Source organism: Kogia breviceps, chromosome 11 (genome assembly GCF_026419965.1).
Source record: "Kogia breviceps isolate mKogBre1 chromosome 11, mKogBre1 haplotype 1, whole genome shotgun sequence".
Taxonomy (NCBI): Eukaryota; Metazoa; Chordata; class Mammalia; order Artiodactyla; family Physeteridae; genus Kogia; species Kogia breviceps.
In genome coordinates this window covers 97,097,711-97,117,915 of record NC_081320.1, presented here as the reverse complement: position 1 = coordinate 97,117,915, position 20,205 = coordinate 97,097,711, and the positions used below count along the sequence as shown (strand labels likewise).

Below are 20,205 nucleotides of genomic sequence, written 5' to 3'. Positions count from 1 at the left end.
CCTGGCTGCCGGCTCTCTGGGAGCGACGAAAGGCCCGCTTTGTAGTCCCAGTCACGTGATGTACACGCTCCCGGCATGGCCGTTTGCAGGCCACGGCGTGGATAACTGAATGTGCGGTGGGAAAGACCGCACACGTCATGTAGTACGTTTGCCGCACAAGTACAGCTTCAAACACGGCATAGTAAAATCGTTAGGAAGTGATGAGTTTTGAGTCTTACTTTGTTTTTAGTATAGTCTTTTTGTTTGTTTTTTCTGAGGCTGCACCACGCAGCTTATGGGATCTCAGTTCCCCGATCAGGGATCGACCCCTGGGCCCCTGCAGTGGAAGTGGAGGATCCTAACCACTGGACCGCCAGGGACTTCCCTATGATAGTTTATTTGATCATGAGTTTATATGATGTAATTTTTAATAACGGCTGTTTAACAGCTGGCTTGTGTAAGCTGGCAGGAGCCTGATCCTGACACATCTGTTACACCTGCTTAAATGTGTCTCCGAAACTTAACTGATGATCTGCCTGAGACTACTGCCTGCTGCGGAGAGAAACACCAGAGACCGTTGGGAGGAGAATGTTTCCATCTCGATGAAAAGATGAGCTGGCTTCCGATCCCAGGCTCAGATCTTTGTTTCTTCTCCTGGAGCCTCCGTCTGCATCTCTGTCTGTATATTCTCCTAGGTGTTCAAAGTTTGACCGACTCTCAGCCATTATGGAGAAATCAGGAAGAGGCTGCTTAACTAAGATGGGCAGATATTTCCGATGTCTAATCTCTGCTGTAGCTTTAAACTCCCCCTTATCTAAACCTCTTCTCCGGAGTGGTTATATCAGAAAAGCAAAGGGCAGAGGCCTGAGTCACGTGGGCTTCATTCCCACCCTCTCTTTGCCCCTGAACTCTGCCTGTCTGGCCACTCACAGGAGGCGGACGTCTCCCCCTCTCACCCCAACCCTGTTACCGCAGGCATGACACCACCTCCAGACCCTTATTCCGCAGCCATTTGTTACGCAATAGGTGGAGGGTGTGTGTCAGGTGTTGTTAGTACCATTTGTAAAGCATGAGAATTTCAAGCCTTTTTAGGGAACCTGGTTCTTTTATTATTTTGCTTAGACGGTCAGATGCGTGAACAAAAGATCCCCTGAAGGCTTGTGTGTGTGTTCAGAATTACATCCAGCACATAGTGAGAACCATAAAGCATTAGCTATTATTATTATCGTTGTTACCTTCTCCTCCAAGATGGTTTGAACAGGATCCTTCCAGAGAAAGCATCCGCGTGTCCTAATGTGCGAATCCGCAGGGAGACTCCACCCGGCTTGACTGCTCCGTTTGTGAACCTTTCAGGTTCACAGAACAGTGGTGTCAGGGTCTTGGGCTGGTGTGTTCATCAGAATATGCTTTCTTGGGCAGCACATGTTAAGTAGACCCCTTGTACCCTATTAAGGAGATAAGAAGGTGAACTGGAAGATAACTTGCCGTCGTGTCTGAGGCTGCAGCCCGGATAGGGCTGCTTTCCGGAGCAGAGTCACAGAGCCACACACATGGATGTGCTGTGACAGGACAGGAGAGGGGTTTTTGCACGGCCTGATGGAGGCAGCAGATACGCGAGCAGGGATTTTCACTTCCTGGCTGGCACTGTGTTCTAAATAGACAGATGCTCACCCCGTAAAGTGCAGCTCCTGTCCCCCCATGTGGTCTCACCGTGGTCCTCGTGACAGAAGTCTTTTGCTTAATTCCATAAAGTATTTTCTGGCCTGGGGTTTGTAAACAGTTTCCCCTGATGGTATGTCTGGCGGTTTCACCACCTCCTCCTTAATTTGTTTTTGTTTCGAAGCGTGCTTGACTCCCATGTCACCCGCGTGGGTTTCAGCAGCATCCTGAAGGCGGCTGGTCTGCAGTCATGTTGCCTTCCCTTTGCCTCCTGCTTCTAGAGTCACTTCTTACTCAGTGGAGGGAAACTGGGGTAATTGAAGTATTCATTTGATTAGAGCTCAGGGAAGCTGTGCCATTTTCACTACTCTAGCATGCATCAGCCTAAGATCCTTAGATTTTAAAGCAAATCTGCTTCAGAAAACCTCCTGATAAGCATAAATTTTAAAAAGATAAAGTTCCTCCTTAACACAGAAGATTATGATTTCAGTTCTGATTTTCAGGTCCTACATAAAACAGTATTGTTGGTACGAGGATCCTAGTATCTCATCTGATCAGTTTCACATCGTGAGTGAAATTAGTAAAGGAAATTTCAGTATTATGGAATTGAATTTGAGTCAGTAATTTTAAAACCTTCTTCCATCAAAGAACAGGGTCAGAAACCCCCAGGAGCACATATTACTGACTCGGGCCTATTTTATGACTTTCTCCTGCCTCCTCCTGAAGTTGTTAACAAACCGTTAACTATAAAGCAGACCAGCTGACAGCTGGATCTGAGAGAGGGAGTGGAGAGGAAAGCCCTCGAAGCCAAGAGCTTCCTCACAGATCCATACTGCGGTTTCACCTGGGTCCGAAGCGAAGCCTCTCAAGGCTGCAAAGAGCAGCAAGAGGTGTAGCGCCGGCTTCCGGCTTCCGTTGACTGCGTGACTGTTATGCCTCAGGCATTGTCCCAGGTCCTTTGTCTTATCGAACCTAAACAAGAACCCCATTTTAAAAAGGAGGCCAGAGCCTGTGTCCTATTCTTTTTTCTTAAATCACAACTCTGAACTTTTTTTAACCACAAACCCTATCAGAAAAAATTGAGCACCAAGACATATACATGTATGTGATGCAGAGTTATGTTTGTACTACTTACTGAGGAGTGTATTGTATGCTTTGCCAAATATACCAAGAGCAGAATTTCTAGAGGTGCAGGCGAAGCGCGACACACACCTCTTTTCGCGCACCGCAGGGTATCTTCGTGCCCCGGTCTTTGGGCGCAGCAGCCTAGAGCTCACTGCTGTCTCTTAGCTGGCCTGCCAGGGTCAGGTTCCTTCACTGCCCCGGGCCTTTTCATCCACCTGTATGTTAAAGATGTGCCAGGCGCTCCAAGCCTTCCAGCCTCCTGGGACCTGAGGGGGCCCAGTAGCCAACACCCCCCATTTCCCCACATGCATTTGGAACCGCTTGAGAGAGCAAAGGTCTGATTTACGGTTGAAAACAGCGGGATCGGCGACCTGGTTCACACGTGTGGTGGCAGCCAAGCCCCAGACGCGGTCTCGGGGCCCGGGCACGGGCAGAGCAGCACACCCACCAGATGCTGCCTCCTGTGGGTGCCCGTTCTTCTTAGCCCCTCGGGCACAGAAGTCGTCTCTCCCACTGTCTGCTTCTTTCCTCTGGGTGCATAAAAACAGGAAGACAGAAAGTCACAGGAACTGGTAACCCTCCACCTGGAAACATGAAAACAGGGTGCAGGAGTTTCCCCATCCTCACCCCAAACTCTGGCAACAATCTCTAGAGAAAACCTATGGCCTCTTTCTGGCTCGGGGGGCCCCTCAAGGGTTGGTGCTGCAGGAATGTGTGACTCCTGGTCCCTGTGTGTGACTCCTGGTCCCCGTCCTCAGGGCGCCTTGTGCAGCGAGGGTTTCGTGCAAATTCGGGGTGTGGGAGAGCAGGTGTCTAGAGCAGGTCCCTGACCTGCTGCCGGCCCCCGGCCGTCTCCATAGCACTCAGTCCAGTCCGCATCACGGAGCCCTCTTTTTCCTTTTCGTTCTCCTCTGTCTCGTTAGACCGAGCCCCTTGGAGCAGGCCTGCGTGCCATGCCCGGAGCCCGGCCTGAGGGCTCCGCGTGTGTCCTGGGGCTCGCTTCCCTGAGGACGCGGCACCTGAACACTCCAGGGCCCCCCGTCAGCCTCGGTGCGGCCCCGTGTGCCGGGGATGGGGCTCTGGGAGTGGAGGGCGTGTGTGTCCGGGCTGTTTAACCAGCCCTCCTGCTGCCTAGGCTCCTGCCCGCGCGGCCTGCTGGACCGCACCTTTTCTTGACATGACCCTGCAGCCTCCATCTGCAAGTGCTTTGCTTTTGTTGATGGTTCCAGAGGGTTCTCTGCAGACTGAACTGTTCGCTGGAGCCTGGTGAAGCTGCGAGGCAGCATACTTCTCCGCGTTGGATGAGTGCGACGCACGCCGTGGGGGCTCCCCGGACCAGCTGTCCCCTAGGAAGCCAGCCAAGCCCGAGCAGAAGGGGAGCAGCTTTCGGACTCCGGGGAATCCTCCTCCTTGCGGCCCCTCCCAGCTGCGTGCAGACTGGGAGGCTCCCAGGGGCAGGTGCTGTGGCTCGTCCTCTCACTGCCCTGCAGATAACTAGGTTTGGGTGCGGGGTGGCGTCCACCTTGCACTGCACGGTGGGGCCTGGCTCTAAACCGGGGCCCTGATGCTGAGGCTCAGCCTGGATCCGGCACCAGGCGCCCCCGAGATCGTCGGGGCGTTGGCTCCGTGGTACGCCGGGCACCCTGCTCTGCGCCACCCTGACGGGCAACCCCGTCTCCAGGAAAGTGCAGTGAGGCAACCTGGGGCTTTGCCACCTGACGTCGCCTGAGGCCCCGGGGCTAGGGCTGAGGACTGAAGGAAGACCCAAGGCAGGGCTGCTGAGAGCTTGGGGCTCGGGGCATCCAGAAGCTCTGTTCACTTGTCAAGGACAAGGAAGAATTAGGAAGGCTCCCCACCCGATTGTCAGGCTGACGGTGTGTTTCCCTTGTCCTTCGGCCTCCCTCAAGCTCCCCTCTTACTGGCCACCAGCAAGTTCGGCCCTGTCTGACCCAGGTCCCTTTGGCTGTTGCTCCAGCCGGTCCCCCTGGAGCGAGAAGAGGCCACTGGGGCTCAGCCTCTCCTCGCAGGGAGACCCACTCAGCCTGTGTCCACATGCATCAGAAGCGTCGCTGCTACCACGGCATCATCTTCGACGTGGAAATGAAAATGTCTGTTCTCTCCAAAGCACTGGGCCCGGGGCTTCCATTCGGTTTCTTTGTTTCGTTAGATATTGAAGAGCCCGATCTCGGTCAGATGCTGAGCTGGGTGCCGGGGGTGGGATGAAATCCGTGCTCTGAAGGATCCTGGTCACTCCAGATCCGCACATCCGTTCAGGAGCGTGCCAGGGTGGCCAGGCGTTTATCTCGTACCTGCTGCATCCAGCACAGTGCCTGTATCAGTGAGCACTGGTGAAAACCTGCTCATTTCTGACAAGTCAGAAGGTTGATCGGCAAGTAAGGACCTTACTTACATTGGAACGGATACACTTTTAGTGCTCTAGTTTATTGAATGCTTTTACAGGAATTATCCCATTTTATCATTATTACCACCTGGCAAGGGAGGTAGGTAGGTATCTCCATTTTATTATTAAAAAATTGAAGCTCGGGTAAACTGCCTTGCCAGTGGTCACAAAGTCAGGAAATAGGACCACAATTTGAACCCGAATCTTGGCTTCCTGGCCCAGTGCCCTCTCTGCTGTATGAGCCACCCCCTCAGCTGGTGTAAGCAAAGGCTGTTAGATCTGTTTCAGCTGGAGCACAGGTTCTTTCTGGGGGGTGGGGGGCAAGGAAAGAAACTCTGAGCTGGGCCGAGTTCCTGCTTCTCCCTGTCCCTGGAGGCATTCTGTCTAGGGGACGTTTTATGAGAACACTCCTCTGTAAGACGCATGCTGTTTCTTATCTCTGGTTTTATGGGTACCTTTGGGGTTTGGGTTTTGTCCAGCTTCATTAAAGGCAAACCACTTTATCGCTCTGTTTCTTAGTGACCATTAAATAAATCGTCAGCTGTGTGAGTTGTGTATAGCAGTGGAAGGTATTAATAATTGAGTACCCTGAAATAGACTTTTGTTTGTACAGCTTGCCAAGAATATTGGGAATGCAGGCTTCAATGAGATTATGGAGTGTTGCCTTCCAGCTGAGGACTCGATCAAACCCAACCCGAGCAGTGACATGTAAGTATGGGGCTGGCTGTTCTCACTTTCTGAGCAAAGGTTGGCCTTGTCCCCGGCCCCCCCAACCCCCGCCCCGAGGCAGAGGAATAAACAAGCTTGGGTGCATCGATTGTTGCTTCTTCAGGGAAGAAATCAGCCTATGTTGTTTATAAAGTCACTTTAACCTTTTTGGATGTCCAAGTAGAAATTTGGTTTGGCAGCTTTTCTTAGGAGCCAGAGGAAAGCGGATTTGCCAGGGGGCGGGGGCGGAGGGAGTCCTGAGTGGCGCCCTCTGCTGGTGGCGCGCGGGCACCACCTCGCTTCTGCCTCTGGGCAGGGGAGTCGCTCTCCCACCTGCCTTCTCTCAGTGTGAATTCTGAGCCGCGGGGAGGGTCGGCTGTCCTAGATACGTGATTATGTCCCGCTCTCTTTCCCAGTGCAGATGTGGCAAAGGTGTTGTTTCCTTCAAAAAGCTTTTCTTTGTTTCTGTTTTACTGTGGACACAAAACCTGATCAAGAACCTTGCGTGCCTCGTCACGCGTCCAGCTGGCCCGTGAGGCAGAGCTGACGGGGGTGCTTCCTGCCAGTCTAATCAAATAAATCATAAATCACCCAGATCACGCCGGTCCTTGCGAGGGAGGCGGATGGGAGACCAGCGAGCTGGTCAGGACAGTGCCCGGCCTGCCCCCTCAGACTGCAGCCCTGCCCGGTGCCTGTCTGCTGCACTACAGACAGCTGAAGTGCCATGCAGGTGAGGCAGACGGGGCGGGAGGGGCAGGCCAGTCCAGAGGAACAGCATTTGAGTGGCGGGCCTGGGTCAGAGGGTTTGGGCCGGGGGCACCAAGTGAGAAACAGGTGATGAGGGAGAAGAGGAAATTCTTTCACCGAGACCGCCTTTCCCTGGGAACGGCCTGCTACGGAAGTGCTGGCAGGGCTCCCCCTGGGGCTCGAGCGAGGACAGGCAGGACCGGTGGCTGGGAGTGCATTGCAGACAGGTGTGGTTCCCGGCCCTTTGCAGAAACACTTTGTGGGGGGCCGGTCTTTGGAAGCTGAGGCCACGGGATCTGTGTTCTTCTGCGTTTGGGTGAGGTGACTTAATACGGTGAGGGAGCTTAGACCAATTAAAGGGAGGAGCAGGTACCCGTGTGCGTTCCACACCCTCACAGGTGTCAGCGTCTGAGGTGAGCGTGCGTGCGTTGGTGCTGGGTGAGAGTCAGTTCTCGGTCGGGCCCCGGAGCAGATGTCAGTGGTGAAGCGTTTCCCTGAGATTGGACGAGGTGTGATGTTAGATTCCAGGCACAGGGCTTATAAAGTGATCGTCCTCTCTTGATGAAGATCCGAGTTCCAAACCTCTGTCCTTACCCAGATCGGGAGAGGCGGCACGGGACACAGAAAGCTGCATCCTTCCCGAGCGTGGGACCTGGGCAGGTGCATCAACCTCTCTGAACCCTTTTCCTCCGGGAGAAACAGAGGTGCAGCCGTCCCCACCTCGCAGAGTCGCTGGGACGTGCGAAGGGGTGAAGCGGTCACGCATCTTGTACTGGGTCGGTGTCGGCAGCCCTGCTTGCTCTCCGTGGTCGTGGGCAAGGGGGCAGCACACGTGCCGGCAGCTGATTCCACACGCCCTGGAAGGCTAGGGTCCTCTCGGGGCAGGTGTCAGTTGGAGAGTTACCCCGAGGAGAGCTGACTCTTCCTGGGATACGAGAAGATCTGTTTAGGACAGGAAACATCACGGCCCACTGTGGCACTTTACTTACTGTCTGACGGACACCTGCTCTCTCGGCGAAGGGACTTGTCTCCCGAAATGCTGTAACACTGATCAACTTTGAACAAAGTATATGGTAGCTAATTTCTTCCAAGTACCAGGGTCACTTTATAAAAGCAGATAATTTGTTTACTGTGGGGCAAGATGATTCTAAAAAAATGAATACCATCTGCTCGGGACTCTTGGATATAAACGTTCCGTCTGCATTGAGGCCCCTCCCCGCCCCCCGGCCTTGGCACAGGTGAAAAGGACGGTTACTCCTCCTCCCCCTCTTGTTTTTCCAAAATGAGAGCAGGTGACCAATGTAATGGCAAAACGCCACCTACTTTGATACCTCCTCAGCTGAAATCAGTCACTGGGCTCCCGTGCTCCTGTAGCATTTAGTTCTGTTTTAAAGCAGTCCATCCCACTTTACATTGTACTGAGGTATTTACACATATTTTTCTAATAAATTGCATCTTACTCGTTTTTGTATTTCCCACCACAATATGTTGCTTGTGGTGGGAAATACATATATAATGAATCAACAAGTCAGAGGTGAAGTCCTAGCTTTGTGGCTACTTAAATAAGCTAATATTTCACTTCCAGATTAAAGTGAATCTGGCTTTATCTCAGAGCAACACACCATCTGCAGATAAATTGGTTGAAAGGGAAGCCAAAGACCATCTCGTGGCCTGTGAATCCTCAGGTGGATTTGGGGGGGTGTTGAGGGATATACATAGGCAGGAAGAGGGGAGCGGCCAGGTTTGCGTCTGCTTCCAGAGGCCAGAACTGTTTCTGTCCTGTGATTCAGGGCCCTCGTGCACGCCCTGTCCTGCGGGAGTATAAGAAGCCCCTCTCTCTGAACACGAATGCCAAGTGCATTCTTATATTAAGTTCATTGCCTTTTCTCCAAAAGCCTTATCCTTTCCCAAAAAAAGAGGGCGTGGGGGAATCGCTCCGGCAGAGTGAACTCCCTCCGCGAAACCATGGGGCGTGGTGTTGCCCAGAACAGACCTGTACCTGAGCTGTGGGGGGACCGCCTTCAGGGGACGGGACCCGGAGCCCTGGACAAGTGGGTAGTGCATGTAAGGAGTAAAGGGTCCAGTTCACCTCTGGCCCCTTCCTGACTGTCCCACAGTGATCACTGGAGCCGCCTAAACCTTGACACATGTCCAGCCCCGCTGCCCGCCAGAAGGGACCCATCGAGTTTCATCAGACAGGTTGTCAGTTGTCAACCCCAGACGGGAGCCAGGCAGCAGCCTGAGCGTCTCTCTGGCTGGGAGCCCCTGGAAGGGGAGCTCAGTCCAGCAAAGCAGGGCAGCCCCCAGAGCCGTCCGGCTGCCGGAGGGGACGGGCTCCCGTCCACAGCACTGTTGTGAGGGTCAGATGGGCGGCGCGTCTCAGTGCGACCTGTGAGCCCGCAGCAGCTGTCCACGTGTGGCCTGGTGTGTGAGTCCACCAGCACGGCTCACACGAGGCTGCGTTGATAAACACCCAGGCAGTGGGTTTGTCAGGTGAGGCAGTCGGAGTGGTGTTGGCCCCCCTGGGAGCCTGGGGTTGACCTGCCCGCTCCCGAGGCCTGGTGGGTTGACGTGGGGGGCTGGGCCCCTGATGGTAGTAGAAGCAGGTGTGGTGGGTGCAGCCCTGGTGGCAGGGTGGGAGTGAGCGGTGCCCCAGCCGAGAAGAGCTGGTGGGTCCCACCCGCCCGGGCCACCACCAGCCCCTCTTTGTTCCGTGCTGCCACAGTAATGACCTCCGAAACCCTGGGCTAAAGGCCTCAGCGTGCCATCTCATCTAATCCTGCAAAGCCCTGCAAGCAGCTGTGCTCACGATGCAGAGGTTGGGCAGCCAGCCCAAAGTCACCGGGGGGGGGCGGCGGCGGCGGGGGGAGCGTGGAGCCGGGCTGAGATCCGGCCGCGTGACTGTGTGCTCTCAGAGCTGACCACCAGCCTGGGGCGGGGACGGGGGACCCAGGCCCTTTCTTCTAGTTCAGCCTCCCCTGCCTGCTCTTGTGAAATTTCAGTGTACCTCGCACTTTCCAGAAAGAGGGGACAAAAGAAGCAGGGGGCTCAGTCCTCTCATGTCATTCTTCCTATATCTCTGGCAGCTCTATTGGCTAAAGTTAGGTTTTTGTATTTGGAATTTGGTTTTCCCTGACATTCTTTTTTTTTTAAGAGCTTTGTTGAAATATAAGTCACATACCATAGAATTCACCCATTTAATGTACAATTTACTGGCTTTCGGAATATTCACAGCTGTGCATCCATCACCACAAGCAAGTTTTGAACATTTTTATCACCCCAGAATGAGCCCCCGTACCTGTTCGCCATCCCCGACCCCGTCCCCTCGCTCCTCCCAGCCCTGGGCAACTGCCTACCTGTCTACAGATTTGCCCGTTCTGGGCATTTCAGTCAATGGGATCACACGGTGTGTGGTCTTCAGTGCTTTGCTTCTTTCATGTAACGTAACGTTTTCAGGGTTCATCCACATCATGGGCTGTGTCAGTGCTTCCTTCCTTTTGTGGCTGAATCGTCTTGCGTCGTGTGGGCACCGCATTGTGTATACCTGTTCATCAGCTGATGGACGCTGGGTCGTTTCTTGGCACTTCTGCTGACTTGATTGTCACTGGAAGTAATTCGTGTTTCCTGTCCCTCAAAAGTTGTGTCTACATTTTTTTATTATTGCTGCTGCTGTTTGTTAAAGTCCTTGGAGCAAAATGCCGAGTCCCCGGGACCGGGAGCTGCTGTTTTTCTTGCTCTCTGTCTTTCAAATTCGTCGGTACTTTCCGAGGCCCTGAGGACCGTGAGCGCAGCAAACGTGTCAGCTCATGCCCTTCTCACAGGCCGTGTGCATTTGCACAGATAAGAAGACTTGCGGCCGCGTACTTGCCCGGGGTCGCGAGTCAGTCTGAGGCGGGGCAGCGTTCGAGCCCGGGCTTCTTTGGCTTCCCTGGAGTTGCTGCTGCTCCGAGCTCCTCTGAGAGGCGGGGTCTGCACACACAAGGCCGCGTGAAGGCCGGGAGATAGACCACCAAGGCGGACAGTTCGTTTGATTCGTCGGGTGTGTGGTCAGCCTGTCTGCCAGGCACGGAGCCCGCAAACAGGAAGACAGGCTTCCCGTGAGGGCTGCCAGCCCCGCGACCTGGCCGCTCGGGCCTTGATGCCACTTGTCTTGGCAGCTGCAGGGTTTCTGGCCTCTTGAAAGTGCCTGGGGGCTGAGTGAACGCAGGCGCCGAGGGGGGGCCACACGGCGCCCGCTTCCTGCTTCGTGTCTCTCTGCCAGTGCTGCTTATTACAAGGAGGGTGGGACGGGATTTCTTTTTAAAAGTAGTTATAGACGAATGGATGTTGGATCTGTTTGAATAGAGGCCCTTAGTCATTGACGGGGCAGGTGTGTTTGGTTTCAGGAATGCAAGAAAGGACTACATTACTGCCAAGTACATTGAGAGGAAGTACGCACGGAAAAGACACGCGGACGACGCGGCCAAACTGCACAGCCTTTGTGAGGCCGTCAAAGCAAGAGATATGTTTGGACTACTCCAGGCACACGCTGATGGTGTGGATCTTACAGAAAAAATCCCACTGGCCAACGGACATGTAAGGAAAGACCTGTAAAAACAGAAAAGAGAGGGCGAGAGGGCGGGCAGCGGCAAGGCAGTGTCATCCGAAATGCTGACAAAATGGTGTGACTCTGAAAGAAGAGGCAGTGAGTCCTGGGGGAGGAAATTAGTGGTTGATTCTTCAGCCAAAACAGTAATGGCAGCTCTGGAAAGAAGGTCCATCCCTGGGGGAAGAAACGCCTCCTTCTGTCTTCCGAGAGCCGCGTTAGCGCCTCAGCCCAGCCTCGGCTGCAGCTCCCGAGGCCACACCGGGAAGGAGAGCTTGGACCACGCCGGGAGCACCGCTGTCCCGCCCGCTCCTCGTGCTCTCCTCCCTGGGGGGAACTGGGCCAGGAGGGTGGGGTCTCACCGTTGGGATCCGTCTGCAGGAAACCACCAGTGTTACGGCCGCTGTGTCCCAATTCTCTTCCACGGGTGTGCTCTTGGACGCACACTCACAGCCCCCCGGACCCTCCTTACCCTCAGAATAAAGGCATACGGGACTGGGTCACCCTTAGAAGCTGAGCACGTCGTATGGAGCCATAACGTTCAGCGTTCGAGAGTAAGATAGGGAACTGCAGCAGGGTGCCCAGGGCCGCGTGTGCTCAGCTCAGAGCTGTGCTGCAGCCGAGGAGGGGGGGGTGGCCCGGTGTCCCCCTCTGCCTCACGTTCCCCGTCACCTGGGTCTTCCCCCGGCGTCCAGCTCCCTCCCACCCACCTGCCTGAAACAGCCTTCATTCGTGAGTCTTCTCTCCCACCGGCCAGAACTTCCTTCAGAAGAGGCAGGGGTGGTAGTCATGTGCCATTCAGTAGGAACTGAAGGCAGCCCAGCTATTAGCACTGATGGCATTATCTGTAAGTATAGAGTGAAAAAATTTAACCCGGCATTTAAGACATACATTTATATTTACCCAAGGAGCAGGTATAAGAGCCCGGGGAACCTTCCTGGAGTCTGAACAGAGACCCCTCTTACAGGCAACACCTCATGTTGAGATGCAGGGATGAGGGCAGAAAGATCGAGAGGACTTTGCCGTGAAACCCCTGAATTCCTCGTTATTTCCCGTGGAGTAAGGAGGAACAGGACCAGTCTCTAAATTGCAGGTTCCCAGGGGCAGAGTTTGCCATGGAGATTAAAGGGGCCCTTGGTATCTTAGAGGTAACGTTTTTCAAAGGAAAGATTTAGAGGCTTTGGGAAGAGAAATACACAATTTTTCTCATGTGGGACACAGAACTGAATGCTTCCCTTGGAATTCTGGAATGTTTCTGCTTGACCTTCAGGAGCCGGATGAAACTGCCCTCCACCTTGCCGTCAGATCCGTGGACCGGACTTCTCTTCACATTGTAGACTTTTTAGTTCAGAACAGGTAGGTGTTCTAAAATCAGGGAGGGTGTTTGATTTCGTTCCTTGGTGTTTCGGAGAATGGAGCCAGGGGTTGCCCCATTGCTTTAGTTGTGTGGCCAAGATGCTGGCATTTCCCCGGGTCTGAATAGGAACCATGGGACAGGGACAGTGCTGCCAAGCTGTGGAGTGTTCGGATGCAGTCCTAATAAAGCCCCCTCCCGGGGACCGCGAGGTCCCGCCTCTAGTGTCTGGGACTCAGCGAGACACCCCGTCGATAGGGCTGCTGAATTCCGAGCCCCGGGAAGGCAGCCTCTGTCTGAGGCCCCCACGACCACCCCTTTGCTTGGGCCGTGAGGTACGGGTCCCACGAGGTCCAGGCAGGGCACCCTGACTGATCACAGGGAGAGGGAAGCAGGAGCAGAGACCCTCCTCCAGCCGCTGGCCGAGCTGAGGTTGTAAACCGCAACACGTGGTTGTGGGCGTTTTGCGTGGTTGGAAAAGCTGTAATTTTTAATTAGAAGTTGACTTTAGAGAGGACACGGCGGGCGGCTTCCCTGACCCCAGGAGTCCCATTCGGTACGTTCTGTCTCGCTTGGTGCGGGGCCTGCCTGGCTGCCGAAGGCCAGTGGTGAAAGCCCCGTCAGGGAGCATCCTGACTGCCTGATCCTGGCGTGGGCGGGTGGGTGCCGGAGGGGGCGGTGCTGGTTAAAAGCTGCAGGGATTGGCTTCGGGTGGAACAGAAGATTCCAAAGTGCAGAAGCAAGGAGAGGTTTTGCAGTTTGAATCTTCCGCCATTCCTGGCTGTCTTCAGAAGAAGAAATGGCCAGAGGTGGAGGAGCTCGGGAGGCAGCTCCTTCCCCAGGAACCGGGAGTCCTCTGGACGCCTGGGGGAAGCTGCTCGGACCGCCCTATCCTCTGATGGAGCCCGAATGCTGTCCCAGAGCCAGGAGCGTGGCAGGGGCCAGCTCCGTGAGCAGCTGAGCGGTGCCGTCCCCCTCAGTGCCAGTTCTCAGGGGCAGAAGGGGAATCCTGGTTTCTTTTCTTCCAGAACGGGAGGAGGCCAGCAGGAGTAGAGGGAGGTCAGAAGCGAGGCTCCTTTTTGTACACTGAACACGTAGCTGCTTTAAAAAAGAAAGGGAGGGCAGGAGGAAGGAGGAAGTGTCGCTGGCTTCCTCCTGACGGGAGCTGCGGGCGTCACCTCCTGATGGTCACCCTCCTGTCCCCGCGTCTGTCCAGCTCCCAGCAGGCCCAGGGCCACCTCCACCAGTGGGCTGAGTGGCTTGTCCTGGGGTCTCCTGGTTTTGTTTTGTGGTGGAAGGATCTTTGTGGTCTCCTCACGGTTCCCCCGTAGCCTGTTTTCAGGGCGACTCAGAGGAGCCTGGGGACCCCGAACTTTGGAAGAACGGCTTCTCCCTCCCCGGCAGGAGTGTTGTTAGTCAGGTGAGACGAGCTCACCCCGTCCTTCTGTGTGGGACGGACCGGGCGAGTCACGCAGCTTCCTAAGGCCCAGACGGGCACTGCCGCTGAAGCGGGAGGGCTGCCGGGTTCACCTCCCCGTGCCCCCGCTCAGGTGCGCACACGTGCCTTGCTCCTCTTCTGGCAGCCTCTGCCGTTGTTGTTTATTCCCCGATGGCCTTAAGCCAGGGCCTCCTCCTGCCCACAGGCAGGGCCGGTGCTGTGGGCCCCCCACCCTGGAGGAGGATTGAACCTGAGTTCTGGCTGCCTCTCCCGGGGAAGGAAAGCAGCCGTGCCCACCGTTCGCATATTGTCTATGGCCGCTTTCAGGCAGCCTGGCAGAGCTAAGAGTCCCTGCCCGGGCAGCCCCGGTCCTCTGGCCTGTGACTCACTGTTCTCTCTCTCCGTTCCCGTCCTTGCCAGTGGGAACCTAGACAAACAGACGGGCAAGGGCAGCACGGCCCTGCACTACTGCTGCCTGACCGACAGCGCCGAGTGCCTCAAGCTGCTGCTGCGGGGCAAGGCCTCCATCGGCATCGGTGAGCCTCCCCCTGCCGCCCTGTGCAGTTCCCGGCGCGCGGCTCCGCAGAGCTGGGGAGGGAGTCCCGCCCTGCAAGGCTGCTGTGGGCTCGTGCTCATCAGCAGTTCCCTCTGCTGTCTTGTAGGCTTGCCGTCACGTGCAGGCATTTTCTGAGAGGCAGAGGATGGCCCTGCAGCTGTCGCTGGTACCCAGGTGACCTGGACCAGGTTTGGGCATCTCGCCCTCCTGTTCTGACCCCCACCTGGGATCACGCTGAGCCCCTCGCTGGCTCTGGGTGGGCATGTTTACTGGAGAGTCACTGTTCACGGCCCCTCCGTTCATTGGCACCAAGCCTCCTTCACGAGGGACCCACGTCTGCTTGGCCTTCATCCCTCCCTCCCCTGTGGGGCCCGGACCCGTAGCCGGCCAGGCGCAGTCTAGCCCCGAGGGTGTCCGGCTGTGACGGTGTCCTGGGGTGGGGCTTTTGAAGAACTGTTAAACAGAGCAAAGAGCAGAAAGAAGGCACGGGCCTGCGTGCGAGCCAAGTGGGGTTTTTTTCTTTTTAAATTAATCATCAAATCTCATTGACTGAGGCTCATTTAGAAGAAAATACACAATTCCAAATCTTCAGACTGCTTAAAAGGAGGTGTAAAGTCTTCTACAGTCAGATGCCTGGAACTAGATTAGCAGTGCTTTTGCTTAGAGAATTACCGTGAGCTGCTTTATTCAACAACTGATGCCTTGGAGATTTATTTCCATTAGTTGGCCACTTCAGTTGTTTTATCTTCATTAGATTAGCTCAAACCTTGTCTTATAAAACCGTATCGACTGTACACGGCTGCGGTTCTGTACGATTTCAGGACAGTTCAGCACCGACTGGGGCAGACTAGCTGGATTTCATTGGTCGCGCTCAGTTCCGCTTGGTGCTGCTTCGCTGGGTCTCTCTTTAGCTGCCGGTCAGTGTCAGGCCTCTGCTCGCCTTTGCCGTGACACGCTGTTTGTTCCCCCACCTCTTAGCTAACGAGTCAGGAGAGACGCCGCTGGACATCGCCAAGCGCCTCCGGCACGAGCGCTGTGAGGAGCTGGTGAGTCTGCCGCCACCCGGCACGGACGGGCTGGGGCTGGGGGCGCTGCTGCTTGGGGGGGGCTCTCTGGGAGCCTGCAGGAGGCTCCTGGGCGGACCCCAGTGGCCTAGAGGGCACGGCTCGGAGAAGGTGTCCTGGGGCCCCTTAGGGAGGAGGCGACCATGCCCCTTACGGTGACACTCGGAACACGAGTCAGTGTGTGCTGGTGGCGCGTGTCGACGGCGGCCCTGGCTTTGTCCGGGGTGAGTGGAGCCGAGGCCCCTCCGAGTCAGGCCGGGTTTACGGGGGGCCCCACCGCTGCGACTTGGGAAGGTCCTGCCGGCTCTCTGCGCCGTCGCCTCGTGTGTGAAGGGGGGTCAGGCACACCAGTTCGCAGGTCTTTGGGGGGATCGTTGTTGACCTCTGCAGAGCAGCAGGAGGGAGTAGGTGCTCAGTCCATGGCACCGTTAACAGTCGGAGCCGCAGCGCTGTAGGACCGCTCACAGGTATTATCCCGAGCTCTTCATGTCCAGTACTCATTTAATCTTGATAATTACCCTAAAGCATTAATTAACAGGTACCTACTGTTACCCCATTTTACAGATGAGGAGACAGGTACGGAAGGGTTAAGTAGCTCGCCCAAGACCACATGGCTACTGTCTGGCTTTGGAGAAAAGTCAGACCCTAATGTGCTAAGACACCCATTTATCTAATGGATTAACGTCTGTCCTGTGCACCTAGAATGGAAACAGCTACCTACCTTCCTGGAGAGAATTGAGAAGCTGGCCATTCACGTTATTTTCCGCAGGGCTTCATTCTCTCGTGCTGGTCAGGAAAAGCGGGGTTCACAGTTAGTGGACATGTTCCTTCTCCTCAGATTGAGATGCTCCCATGTGCTGTTGCGGGTACCTGCAGGCTGACCGTCACCCTTTAGATCTCAGACGCGCCTTGGCTGCGTGCTGCAACTTTGCAGCTTACGAAGCACTAAATGGGAGTTGTCGGGTTTGAGCTTCAAGGGTATCTGTGGATTAGGGAGCGGGGGCTTGACCTGAGACGCAGCGAATTGGATAAGCCAGCCTCACACTGGGGTGCAGGCTCCCTGCCCGCCACCTCTTGGCCATCTCGGGGGCCACCCACTTTACAAGGCCGAGGATATGAGCAGCGTCACCAACAGTGCTTTGTTGTTCTCAGCTGACCCAAGCCTTATCTGGAAGGTTCAACTCTCACGTTCATGTCGAGTACGAGTGGCGGCTGCTCCACGAAGACCTGGATGAGAGCGACGACGATGTGGATGAGAAGCTGCAGGTCTGTGCCGGCTTGTGGGGCACTAAGGGTGTGACCATCAGCGCCCTGCAGAGCCGTGTGGGTCCTGGCCTGCGATTGGGGTGGAGAGCTGTTTGTAGAAAAGGAAATGCAGTCTACTTGTTGCTTCCAGTGATCTCAGTAGGTTTGTGGTTTTACCCTTCCCATAACTGCCTCCTGTCTCCCAGCCCCTACAGACGTGACTGTAAACGAACGATAATTATGTAATCAGAGGCAGCTTCTCACCTTCTGACATGAAGGCAAGGTACAGAGAGCCTTGGATTCTAGGGGATTTTAGAGGGAGCTTTCTCACTATGGATAATGTGATAGAGAGCCAGGTTCCCCCAGGAGCAGTGATCACGTTCACCTAGTTGATCTTTAAAACCCTCACTGACATCACTGACCCTTAGAAACCAACACTCTTTCATTAGATGGGGTCATTCAAGCCTCAGGAGAGGGGATGTCTTGGCCACAGCGAAGCCAGTATTTGGAGACCAACCTCGGGCTCTTGCCTCCTGGTCCAGCCTCTCCTCATGATGCTCTGTCCTGTGCACTTGAGGGCACCTTTGGAAGGTTGCCACCTTCACACGAGGCTCAGAGTCAGACCCAGGAAGACTGATGCCAAAGCCCGTACACCTAGCTGCTGTGAAATTAGCGGGAAAGCCGGGTGTAACGTTTTAATTTTTACTGTAGGATTTTAATGTCCTGATGTGTATTGATGTCTGATTATTTATATATGGCATTTCCAAAACCTATTGGACTACCCCAGTTTATGGAGCAGTTAATATCCGTACTTACGGTTTCTTGGAATAAGAGATTTCTGAGTTAGCTGTATAATGGTATCAAATTGAGGGGAGCTGGCTATTTCACACTTAGATTTGCCTTTAAAAGGGGAGAAGGTTTGAAACACCTGCCCTGGAGCGAGTGCCTCTTGGTCAGGCACACGTCACATTCCCGGGGCTGTGCAGGCAGTGACTCGGCAGGTGCCGTGGACCCAGTGAAAGCCGGGCAGCGGCGCGGACACTCGTCCCCGCCCCTTCAGCAGAGAGTGGCAGGTGGTGGTTCGCACAGCTGTGGGCTTTGTTGAAATTTAAATGGTGCATGAAGAGCCACTGGCCATTGAGCTCCTGGTACTGGAGCTGGGCATGAGCCGTTGGTTGGCCAGAGCCTTGGCCGGGTGGGTGGTCCCGTGAGAGGAGGAGTGGGTGACTGCCGATACTGATACCTGCTAAGCTCCGGGCACCGTGCTGGCAGTTAAAGTTAGACCCACAAGAGAACTCCCTGGCGGTCCAGTGGTTAGGACTCCGCACCCTCATTGCCAAGGGCCCAGGTTCAATCCGTGGTCGGGGAACTGAGATCCCGCATGCCGCGTGGCGAGACCAAAAAATAAAAATCAAAAAAATAAAGTTAGACCCACTTATCAGATGAGAAATAGGATCAGGAAGGTTAATTTGCTCAAGATCACAGCCATTATAACGAAGCTGACTTTGAAATACGAGTTCCATCTGATTAAGTCCGTGGCTCCACGCACATGACTTGCAGGCGGAGCAGGGGTCAGCAGACTCGTAAAAACATAATAAATGTTTTCGGCTTTGGTGCAACTCCTCAGCTCTGTCGGTGTCTTGACAGCAACCATAGACGATATGCAAATGACAGGCATGGCTGCTTTCTAACAAAACTTTATAAAAACAGGTCGTGGCCCCATGGGCCGTGATTTGCTGAGCCCTGAGTTAGAGGACTCTTAAGAGTTCCAGTTCCTACGGGAAGAAGACGCGGATCTCCCCCGAATTAGCCGTATAGCTGTTGGGGATCAGCTGTGGCTGTGCGTGCCTAGAGCAGCTGCACTGTTCTGCCGTCAGAGAAGGATGTTTATGGAGGGGACATGCAGTGAAATACAGAGCTAGGCTGAGGTACCTCTGGATGGTAAAGAGGGAATAGCTTGTATTTTAAATTCTTCACAGAATGAAGAATTGTAAGTTTTTGTAAATCATGGCTTTTTCTCGTGGGTGTGTTTCCGTTAAGGGACACGGTAAGAGTGAGTTTTAGGTTTTGTGCTGTCACGTAGCAGTAAAAATGCACCCTGCCCAGGTATTAGACTGGGGTACCTGAGGCTGTGCCCGGTGCGTCAGTCGCTGTGACCGAGAAGAGGTCCGCGCGTCTGTATCCCACACGCCTCTGCCCACTGCCCCCCCCGCAGCCCAGTCCCAGTCGGCGAGAAGACCGGCCCGTCAGCTTCTACCAGCTGGGCTCCAGCCAGCTGCAGTCCAACGCCGCCAGCCTGGCCAGAGACGCCGCCAGCCTGGCCAAGGACAAGCAGAGGAGCTTCGTGCCCGGCATCCTGCAGAACGAGACGTACGGAGCCGTCCTGAGCGGCAGCCCACTGCCCAGCCAGCCCGCGGCCCCCGGCTCCGCCGGTGCTCCCCCACTGCCCCCGCGGAACGTTGCCAAAGGTACTGAGCTGTTGTTAGCCCCTGGCTGCCCGAGCGGTGTCGTTAGGATTCTGCTTTGGGGGAGCTGTAGTTGCTTTGTCCCCCGGCTGGCTAACGTGTGGGCCAGCGTCAGGACATGTGTTTGCATTTGGGGTCCTTTGTTTTGTACTTGCGTTGTTTGCTTCCTAAAAGAACTCTGTCGTTCTTGGGATGGTGGTAGAGCGTCTTGACTTCATTCTCGTTCTGGGCAGGGGTGTGGCACGTGGGCCTCGAGGGATGCAGGGACGCCACCAGGGTAGGCCTGAGATGGAGGGGTCAGCACCTGGTGCCGGCCCCTGGCTGTTTTCCTGCAGACCTTCTTCCTGGTCCTTTTCTCTTTGCGGTCCACCCCTTACTACCCTTCCCTTTGCCTTCATTCTTTCCCTTTTTATCTTTCTCTTACCTGTACTCGGCCAGCTTGTGGCATCCGATTATTTCCCACCTCTGTGATCCCCTTGAAATGAAGGATAAAGAGATGCTAGCTTGGGAAACGGTGCTCAGTCTAACTGTAAAAATATGAAATAGTCCCCGAGGGTCCTACCAGCGCCTTAAGTGCCACAGCTTCCTGTGCTAACCTCAGTCGCTGTGTCACAGCACAGTGAGTTTGACACGACAGATGCTGTTTTTTGTTTTTATAAAAATGGAAACTTAAGCCCTCCGATTTGCCCAGCACGGAAGGCCCACCGGCCATGATGGCCATGACGCTCCCAGGGGATGGGGGGGCAGGAGCCTCCATGGGGCGTGAGGTCTGGGCCCACAGCTGCCGTAGGCCAATGGTGGTCCCCAAAGTAAATCCCGAGTTGCGTTTGTGCGGGAGCTGCTCTCCGGCAGGGGCGCACAGGGGCGTGTAGGAGCCCG

At 55.0% G+C, this 20,205-nt stretch overlaps 1 protein-coding gene across 5 annotated transcripts in view; it reads left to right on the top strand.

The window, feature by feature from the left end:
• ASAP2 (ArfGAP with SH3 domain, ankyrin repeat and PH domain 2) overlaps positions 1–20,205 on the top strand; it is a 158,611-nt gene that overhangs the window by 128,174 nt on the left and 10,232 nt on the right. For all 5 annotated transcript variants that reach the window (XM_059078370.2, XM_059078369.2, XM_067008171.1 and 2 more), the window contains 7 exons: positions 5,778–5,872; positions 11,005–11,194; positions 12,475–12,560; positions 14,417–14,532; positions 15,531–15,598; positions 16,769–16,882; positions 19,077–19,329. In XM_059078370.2, the coding sequence (XP_058934353.1) occupies positions 5,778–5,872; positions 11,005–11,194; positions 12,475–12,560; positions 14,417–14,532; positions 15,531–15,598; positions 16,769–16,882; positions 19,077–19,329 (922 nt within the window). The remainder of the gene's footprint in view (positions 1–5,777; positions 5,873–11,004; positions 11,195–12,474; positions 12,561–14,416; positions 14,533–15,530; positions 15,599–16,768; positions 16,883–19,076; positions 19,330–20,205) is intronic.